Raw genomic sequence first — 10457 nt, 5'->3', positions numbered from 1 at the left:
ACTTTATCATCAAAAACAAAAGTACAAGTCGAAGGAGTGTATTAAATTAAAATTTTTAAAAAATATATGGGTAATTTTTACAAAGCTATTGGTTTTCATCTCCGGGCTGTATTGAATTTCATATGGGTATACAATTTTTAGGCAACGTAGCAACTGTATTTTTGTATAAGAGTCTCTTGTCAATCATATATTGGAACAATTGACCTATTAACATCATAAACATGCAATTTGACATCCTTTAACCACCTCTTGGTACCATTTTTATACAAGTAAATTCGGGCCACATTTTGACTCTAATCAACCATGTAAGTCACTCTTCATCATATTAGAGTCACTTTGCACCCTATAAGAGTCTTTTGCCACCATATATTGGTACAATTGACCTATTAACATCATATACATGCAATTTGACATCCTTTAACCACCTCTTGGTACCACTTTTATACAAAAGTCAATTTAGGCCCATATTTTGACTCTAATCAACCATGTAAGTCACTCTTCACCATATTAAAGTCACTTTGCACCCTATAAGAGTTACTTGTCACCATATATTGGTACAATTGACCTATTAACATCATATACATTCAATTTGACATCTTTTAACTACCTCTTGGTACCACTTTTATACAAGTCAATTCAGGGCCATATTTTGACTCTAATCAACCATGTAAGTCACTCTTCACCATAGTAGAGTTACTTTGTACCCTATAAAAGTCACTTGCCACCATATATTGGTACAATTGACATATTAACATCATCTACATGCAATTTAACATCTTTTAACCACCGCTTGCCACCACTTTTATATAAGTCAATTAGGGCCACATTTTGACTCTAATCAACCATGTAAGTCATTCTTCACCATATTAGAGTCACTTTACACCCTATAAGAGTCTCTTGCCACCATATATTGGAACAATTGACCTATTAACATCATAAACATGCAATTTGACATCCTTTAACCACCTCTTCGTACTACTTTTATACAAGTCAATTAAGTGTGCATGTGTATATCGATCACTTGCAGGTTTGATCTCTACATAAACAAGAAACAAAATGTGTTAGTGTAAAAATTTCGTCACAAATGGCCAGATATATAATTAATTTCAATTATGCTAGAGATCTTATAGACTATAGTAGACCCACAAATGTCTTTATTTTTCCGGTTATGAATTGGATTCTTACCACACATTTTCTTTTACTGATGGTAAATTTAATGAATACCTAGTTTGTAGAATTCATTTTTAAATTTCATAAGAAATTGACTACAGAAATAGAGATACTGATATCAAATCTTCACAAATCGAATAATAATATGTGATTAGATCAATTAATAAAGTGGAAAACACTTCATGCAACTCAGATTTTATAAGAAATCAAGAAAGAATCGAAGAATAATTAATCAATTAAGCAACGATAAGAAATGTAATAAAAATTAACTTGTACATCTCTCCGTATCAACTCATAAAACAAGAAAAAAAAATCACAGCGATTATAGATGGTTGATACAATTGGATGCGAAAATATCAAGCAGTATAAATTTGTTATATATATATAGACAGTGTATTGAGACTATAGAAATGAATATTTCTCTGCAACTATCACTACTGTAACTAACCAGCACGAGCAAGAGGAATAAATTATTCATTTCCAGTAACAATATAGATCATTGTAATTGTTGTTATATAAGTGTTTCTTGGAGGCTCGTTCTACTTGCCCTAGTAAGTTAGTTATTGTATTTGTTATATATTCAGGTATGCTCTTTTTTTCATGCTTCATGTAAAAATTCAATGCAGATTATAGCAATTGTATTTTTGTTTTTTAGAAATAAAGAAAAAAAAAAGGATGTATATCTTCAGGAAGAAGGGAAAAAGCATGCTTATCTTCACATTGTTAACCTATGCTTCTCTCAGACTGGGCGGGAGTTTTCCAGTTCGCCACATATTTTCTAATTTTAGGAAAAATCCAAGTGAAGCTCCAAGTAACATGAGATAGACTTTTGGTACGTACGGCGCATAAGTGATTATCATGATTCATAAACATCACTTTCTCTAACAGAAAATGATTACTGCTAAACTAAGCTAGCCACGTATTACTTAATTATTTATCATACACGCCCACGCCCTGCATGTAAGCCATCTGTCCATCTTTGCTTACCAAGCAGCTGGTTCGTCCGTAAAACTGGCCAGGTACATTTTCCTCAGCACTATAAATAGGAGCCAATGTTGCATGCAGATTTCCCATAGAAGAAAGTAGCATTTCTTTAATATATATATCAAACATCCTCTTGGTTCCAGTGTTTAGGTTTCAAAACAAAATGAGGTCCAGGATCCCTGTTTTATTGTTTCTGCTTTCCTTGCTCTGCGCAGGTTTCCTGCAGATTACTTCAGGTAAATTATATCACTGTTTATAACATCGTTGCTTTTATGCACACATGCTTATTTATATATTATACTAACTTATTAGTACACCTTACTCAAAAAATTTTACAGCCTAATTTTCATGTACACTAGCATTTACAATTGATTAATGTATATTCAATACTGCAGGTTCGCGTCTACTGAATGAGCAACAAGTAGATAACCAGCAACCATGTGGACAACAAGGTGCAGGCCAACAGGCTTGTAACCAGCAGCAACCATGTGGACAACAAGGTGCAGGCCAACAGGCTTGTAACCAGCAGCCTGGAGTCCAGCAAGGCCAGCAGCAGCCTGGAGTCCAAGGCCAGCAGCCTCAGCAACCAGGAAATCAACAAGGCCAGCAGTCTCAGCAACCAGGAAACCAACAAGGACAGCAACCAGGAAACCAACAAGGACAACAACAACCCGGAAACCAACAAGGACAACAACAACCAGGAAACCAACAAGGACAGCAACAACCTGGAAACCAACAAGGACAACAACAACCAGGAAACCAACAAGGACAGCAAGGCCAACCAGGAAACCAGCAAGGACAACCTCAACAACCAGGAAACCAACAAGGCCAGCAAGCGCAACCAGTAGGTATCTGTCATGGAACATTTGCTGACAATCAACCATCATCCCAAGATGCTATCTCTCTTGTCCAATCTACTGGGATACGAAGATTGAGACTTTATGGCCCCGACCAGAATGCTTTGCAGTCCCTTAGAAACACCGGAATTGAAGTTGTGCTTGGTGTCCCCAACGACCAACTTCAGTCAGTTGCCTCTTCCCAAAATAACGCTAATCAGTGGGTCCAGACTAATGTCCAAAACTATCAAGACGTTAACTTCAGGTTTATTGTTGTTGGAAATGGAATTACTCCCGCCCACGACCAAACTTCCCAGTTTGCACAGTTTGTCCTTCCGGCCATGCAAAACATTCAGAATGCAATTTCTGCTTGCGGACTACAAAACAAAATGAGAGTCACCACTGCCATTGATCAGTCCGAGATTCTTAGCCAATCTTATCCACCATCACAGGGTCAATTCAGGCCTGAAGTCAGACAATTTATCGACCCCATTATCCAATTCTTGGTAAACAACAACAATGTACCTTTGCTAGTGAACCTTCACCCTTATTTTAGCTATGTGCACAACAAGGCAGATATTCCTCAAGAGTTGGAATCTTCTGGTAAAGGTGGACAGCATCCACGACTTGAATATGCTACTTTCCAGAGGTCAGATGCAATTGTACAAGATGGACAACTTGGCTACACAAATGTTTTTGACGCCATGGTAGACAGTGTACACTCTGCATTAGAGAAGGCTGGTGGATCATCTTTGGACGTGGTCGTGTCTGAAGTTGGATGGCCAACTGCTGGTGGTGATGCAGCTTCTGTTGAAAATGCGTCCACTCACAACAACAAGCTGATTAACCATGTGCTCAACAACGGAACTCCAAAAAGGCCTCAGAAACGTATTGAGACTTATATTTTCAATTTGTTTGATGAGAACAAGAGAGACAGTGAAGAGTTCGAGAGGCACTGGGGAGTCTTCTGGAACAACAAGCAAGCCAAGTACCAGATCAATTTTCAATCTCAGTAATTTTGTTGTGTTTACGTAGATGTTTAATTATGTCTAATAAGATTCGGACATGCATATATGAGTATATGTCCTCCAAATAAAGAATGTCAGTGATCACTTGCTGCTAATAAAATGCTATGTTTTGTAGCAAAATTTTGTGATTTTAATTCATCTTAATAAAGATAATAAATAAGAAACATGGTTGATCCCTTTTCTTTCTGTATAAAACAAACTAGTCGTTCTGTTTTACTTTACCAAATGAAAGCACAAATCTGACTGAAAATTAGATCCAGGAGTGTAAAAATTGAAAAGTTTCAATTAGTTAAAGAATTAATTTGATCAGGTCTGTACCTATATTGTATAAAATATTAAAATTTATAGTAAAAACTTGGGTTGTATTCATTTTAGATTTTAATGAATTGTTAATATTCAGTAGATTCACTACAACAAATTTGAGGTAATTGACTCAATTACGATAATTTCAATACAAAAAAACCTTAGTAAATGACTTAATTTTTTGTAGTAATTTTATGAATTTTGTAAATTTATGAATTATTTAAATTTTACATAGATTTGGATGTTGATTTTTAATTCTATTTAGATTTTGGTGTATTTTGATGAAATGATTTGGTGGATTGAAAACCTTTTTCACTTATATATTATTATTTACTAGTTTAAATCCCGGCAAGAGTACCATTAAAATTTAAATAAATTTAAAATTTTATTTATCCAAATTATATATTAGTTTTAATATATTTATATAAACTTATAATAATTATAAATTTATAATAAAATTATTTAAAGAATTTGGAAGGACCTGTAATTGTAGTTAGTACAACAGTATTTTAGTGGTTATTAATTAGATGGATATCGAGACTAAGTAATATAGTAATTTAGTAGTTTAACATGTATATAATAATATTGATTTACTTTTTTAATAATTCAAATAGGGGAATAACTGTTGAGCCAAAATATACCCCATTCCGGTTATTATATTATAGGTATAGATTTTCTAATAAAAAATTGTTATGATTTGTAAATCAATCAAAATCTTTACTCCAAGTAAAATCAGCCATGACGGTTGCAAATCTATTAAAATTAGAATTGGATTGCATAGTTACAGATTTTATAAGATTTTTTTTAAATCTCAATTGAATACTCACAAATATTATTTGAAATCTGACTTGAATATGTTTAGATTTTAAAAATTATTTAAAATCTTTATTGAATACCTGCTGATTTTGAAAATTAAAATTAAGAATCTCAAATGAATACATACAAACCCTAGATTCATACTTTTTCTATGTATTTTATAATCCACTTTATATATATCATGGGTCCTAACAATTACAAATAGATATTATATATTTTGATAAATTAACAATTTACCAAATTAATCTTTTTCGTCTTAATTATTTAAATAAAGAGTAATCAACTAATATATTTTGACCATACTTTGTTTCGAGTAATTCTACCGTACTAATGTGAAAATCGACTAATTTAAGTATTTAAATCTTAAGTATTTTTTAAAATCAAATTTAGAGGCTGAGATCCTAACACTAGAATACTCCTCCGATTCATAGTAAATATTAAACCGCAGAGTTGTCAAAATGGTTAAAAAAATGTTACTGTATATGCAAAATTTCAAGAATTTTTAATTATACCTTGATTATTTTAACAAATTATTTTTATTTTCATATAAGGGAAAATTTCATCCAATGCTTATTGTTGGTATTTATTATAAAATCGATCAAAATCATGATTTCAAAATTTTATTAAAACAATAAGTTGTCAAAATATTTTAAAAATTTAGAATATTACAATATTGTAAGAAAGATATTAATTAATTCTGATGTCCTAAAACTAATTAACAAATTATATAAAATTATATGGAAGAAAAGTCTTAATTGGACTTATTAGAGTTGTATTTAGAGTCGCGATCCACATAAATTACATCTAACGAACCACATTTAACCACTAAAACAACAATTGAATGGTTGAATTTACAATTTATAAAAAAATATTTATAAATCATGACAAAAAAAATTATATAAATAAAAGTTTCACCCATAAACCCCTCTAACAACCACCCCTTGTTTATTTTTTTACACCGCACAACAACCCACTCTCATTTTTTTCAATTTCTCTGTCCCTCCACCATTTTTTTTGATTTCTCTCTTCATCCCCCTCCTCCTTTAGATAACAATGTGTGTGTTAGAAAGGGTAGGGAAATTTTCAAAAATATCTATTTTCTTAATTTTATTTCAAATTAGGGTTTTTATTTTAGGTTATTTATTCCAGCATTTTGAAATTATGAATCAATAGATCGTTCAAAAAGGAGTGTGTATGTAGTTTATTTTATAATTTATGGTTGTTTTTCGGGCTGCTAAAAAAGCTCAACCACCTTCGAGTTCTGCAATTTTCCGACTTGTTCATGACCATTTTGATTGTATTGTTCCATTTTTATGCTTAGTATGTGGTCGGGTAATTATTTACATTAAGCTTTATTAAGCTTATTAGAGTTTCTTCACGAGCTTTTTTCTGTTCACCGACGGCGTTAAGTTGGCTTTGGCGTGAATCAGTTAACTGATGATTGTTTGTGAGTTTGAATATAAATATGAGATTGCTGGATCAAATTTTGGTATGTTAAGCTGAAAAATGGACTGAAATTTGTAATTTTGGGCCATTAAAGTTTTTCCGAAAATTAAATGTTTGGGCGGGTCTTTTAAAGTTTTTTCGAAAATTAAATTGTTTAGGCGGGATTTTTAAAATTTTAAGTGAAGAATTAAATTCAAATATTTTTGTTCGAATTTAATCGGTTGTATTTAACCGATCGGAGATGGATTAAAACTAAATATTACTCCCGCATATACGACCGATTTTTGGACCGGTCGTATTTACTCTTGTTTCTTGTAGTATTTAATGAAGTAGATTAGGGGTGATAACGGGTCGGGTGAAATTGTATAATCCGCATAAATCGATCCAATATTAAAACCAACCCACACCAAAACCGAAATGTGGTTTGCTATCTTGGTTTAATTACTTTAAAAATTCTTGGGGTATGGATTAATTTCAGTTTGACCTTAAGCCAATTATTCCTCTCCAAACCTATCGTTCAACCCTCGCTGCAAAAAATTAAGATGGAGATCATTCCATCGACACCAGACAAACCGATCAGTTTTGATCTTTACTCTGGTATCTTCAAATATGTACTTATCTTTCTTTCTTCGAGTTATATCTATGAGTATTTGTGTTTTGTTTATATGGAATATAGTTAATTTGTGAGTTTTAAGTTTTATTGTTTTATTTTTCATGTCTGGATTAATTTGTGGAGTACATATATATTTATTTATAAATATAAGTATGTATATATATGTATATTTTTTATTTGTGGGTATGATTTGAAGAAGAATAAAAGGTTAATATACAATCTTCATCTAGGATTCTTTGTTATGAGATGTCTCGAACTTCACCATTTCAAGAAAGTTTATGTTCTAAAATTGATGATTTTTATTGAAATTTTAGAGGCCAACAAATAAACACTTATATCATAATTCATGATTATGATTTTGATGAGTCAATGAGAGTTATGTAGATATGAAGTATAAAAGAATAAATCACCAAGAGTATGTTGCACACTTGGGAAGGTTTAAGACCAAGTAATGTTTTATGGCCTGGTACATTAATATATGATATTCGCTTCTTACGATAAATCTTCTCTATTTTGAATACTCTTACTTTGATTATAGTTTTATTTGCTTTAAGCATATTCTCACGTCCAAGTAAAAGTTGGTCTATGTTGCATCTTTTTTGTTGCTAAAATTGTTTATGGTTTCGATTGTATTACTTATTATATTTTAAAAGGTTTTTGAAACCCATATATATTTAACTTGAGACATTTAATATCAAAATGTTTGACAGCATATGTTATGCTATAAGCCCTTTTAGTCGTCTAGCTACACTACATTATTTTGTTGAAAGCTCAAATTATCTATCAGCTTATTATTTATTCTTGATTCTTATTTATAAATCCAATAAACCCTTTGATTATAGAATGTTTTTAATTTAATGGAGGATCGTGGACTTGGTAAAAATTTCACTAAACCAGTTTACTTTAATATATATGAAGTTTACTTTAAGATATATGAGACTTGACAGTCCAATTATATTCTTTGCAAAAAGAAACACTGTCAAAACAGTTATACAATAATCCGCAAGTTGTTCTCTAATCTTTTCTACGAATCTGAATAAAATCTGAATCAGATTTGAAAAATTATTTCAAAACATCCTACTAATATATTATATGACAAGTTTTAAGAGAATAATAATTAGAGAGTAGTACTCAAATGTACAAATATGTCATAAATGAGATTCAAAATATTTTTATCTAGTTGTTATTATGGGAAATATAAAGTCACATATTTTTGGAAAAAAAGAATGATAAGTTTAATAAAATTTATAATGATTTGACAGAGCATCCTGAATTTGCTCGATTTTGATACTTTTTTAATCTTTAAAATGCTTAAAGATTAAAATCTTTTTCGTAAAATTTTCTTGCTTAAGTTTGTAAGTATCACAACTAGTTTTATAGGCACTTCCACTAATATCAATATATGAAACAACCTAATTCTTCTTTTCATAAAATTTTAACTTTAAGTATTACAAATTAAAAAAATGCGGCTTCGTAATTAACTTTAAGAATACAGGGCTTTAGTTTAAATTACACCATATCTCGCGATAAAACTTAGTACAAGATTTAAGTACAAATTCATATATGGTCATTTATTTTAAAGATATTTCAAAATATATGATCTCGTTTTAGATAATTAATTAGGAGTTGGTCTTTTCGATTCTTCACAATTTTGACTTTTCCTTATCCTTGAAACAAGATGCCTCATTGTAATTTTTCCCAGCTGAAAGTATACATATTCACAAGAGAAGTGAAGATTAAGGTATAATTAGGTTTCTGAAAGCCTGAACATTAGAAATTAATTAGAAAAAATAAAAATTGAGCAATATAATATAAAATTTTAGAGATCATATGATTCGAATAATTAGACTTTTCCACTTCAATTCATCACCAAGGATGATCAGCCCTTAGGAGCTCAATGATTCTCATTCGTCGTCACCAGAACATACATTCTTTGTGTAACTACCCTTGTGGTACCTACGAGCCGCATTATATTATCCTCGTTGTTCGTGTTATTGGATTTTTATGGGGTTTGTTAATCAAACCCATGAAAATAGACTATTTTGATTTGTACTAATGTATTTGGATTAGTTTAGTTTTCAAATTTGGACTATGATTTAAGTTATGCCTGACTTCTTCTCTTATATATATTCTCATATAATTGTAAAACCATCACACAACATTATTGTGAGACATCAACACAAAACTTATGTGTAATGTGGAGTAAGAATTTATTAACTACGTAAATATTTGTTTTGTATAAGTGTCGTTTATATTTTTGGCCTTGTTATTCATTTTGGGTTCGTTGGTGTATACTCAACGCATGGTTGTTCTCCTCGGTCGGAAATTTCTTATAAAAGGGTAAAATAATGTAAATTCCCGAGAACTCATACTGTGATCAAGACTTTCAAATAAGCAATCCGAAAGAATATTACGCATCAATAGTGAAGTCACAAGAATTATATATGAACAATATAGAATCATGTTAGGTATGAATACAACACAGAGGGGGGGGTTGAATGTGTATTGGCTTAATTTTTTGATTTTTGATCGACTTAGGCTTTAGCAGTTGGTTATTATCAATGATTTAGTAGAATAGATGTTAAACATAAATAACTGTGTAAATATGTAAAATAAAGATCTTCAAAACTCACTTAATTTTATATTAAAAATCAAGCAGTGTTTTGCTACAAAATCTCTAAGTTCTTGTTTTAGAACTTAGCTTGTTTCTTGAGAGAGAACTCACAATTTTCTATCTTAATTGTTCTACTTAACTAGAGGACCAGTGTTAACTTTATAACTCAGTTAACTGCTGGTTTACACAATGGATAATAAACATGCTATTAGCTTTTCTAAACTGTCACTTGTCATTTCTATTTATAGAAAAGCAAATTTTCCATTTCTGGCTTAGCATATCTTTAGCATCCCGTGATTACTTTAATCTCCTCTGTCAGTTAATCTTTGCCATTGATCTTGCACATCTCTCAAGCTACTTTTTGTAGACTTGTCAATCCAGCTATGTGAGTTGTTTGTTCATTTGCAACCTTGAATATTAAACTGTTCTGCAATTTTGTACTTAGAGAAATTTCTTCACTTCGAGATGTCCAATTAAGCTGTAGAGAACTCGACATCTCGATAGGCATGTTGGCTTGTCGATATCTCTGAAACTTTATTGTTGACTTGTCTTATCGACAACTCTGAGTTTTCTAGTGAATTTTGGTTTATCGATAACTCAGAGTTCTTTAATGGACTTTGACTTATCGATAACTCAGAGTTCTCTAA

At 31.2% G+C, this 10457-nt stretch overlaps 1 protein-coding gene across 1 annotated transcript; it reads left to right on the top strand.

Annotated features, from left to right (window-relative positions):
* Positions 1–2230: 2230 nt before the first annotated feature.
* LOC141692867 (glucan endo-1,3-beta-glucosidase, acidic-like) lies at positions 2231–4152 on the top strand. Its single transcript, XM_074497811.1, has 2 exons — positions 2231–2390; positions 2550–4152. Exons 1-2 carry the CDS (start codon positions 2318–2320, stop codon positions 4004–4006), a joined length of 1530 nt encoding a protein of 509 aa, XP_074353912.1. The 5' UTR covers positions 2231–2317; the 3' UTR covers positions 4007–4152.
* Positions 4153–10457: the final 6305 nt, after the last annotated feature.

The sequence above is a fragment of the Apium graveolens genome, chromosome 10 (assembly GCF_009905375.1).
Source record: "Apium graveolens cultivar Ventura chromosome 10, ASM990537v1, whole genome shotgun sequence".
NCBI classification, from domain to species: Eukaryota; Viridiplantae; Streptophyta; class Magnoliopsida; order Apiales; family Apiaceae; genus Apium; species Apium graveolens.
The sequence above is the reverse complement of the archived record's forward strand: the minus strand, read 5'-3'. Positions and strand labels throughout refer to the sequence as shown.

Coding starts and splice junctions, on each gene's coding strand:
- LOC141692867 (XM_074497811.1), top strand. CDS start 2,318: ATGAGGTCCAGGATCCCTGTTTTATTGTTTCTGCTTTCCTTGCTCTGC. Junction 2,391..2,549: donor TTTCCTGCAGATTACTTCAG/GTAAATTATATC, acceptor TCAATACTGCAG/GTTCGCGTCTACTGAATGAG.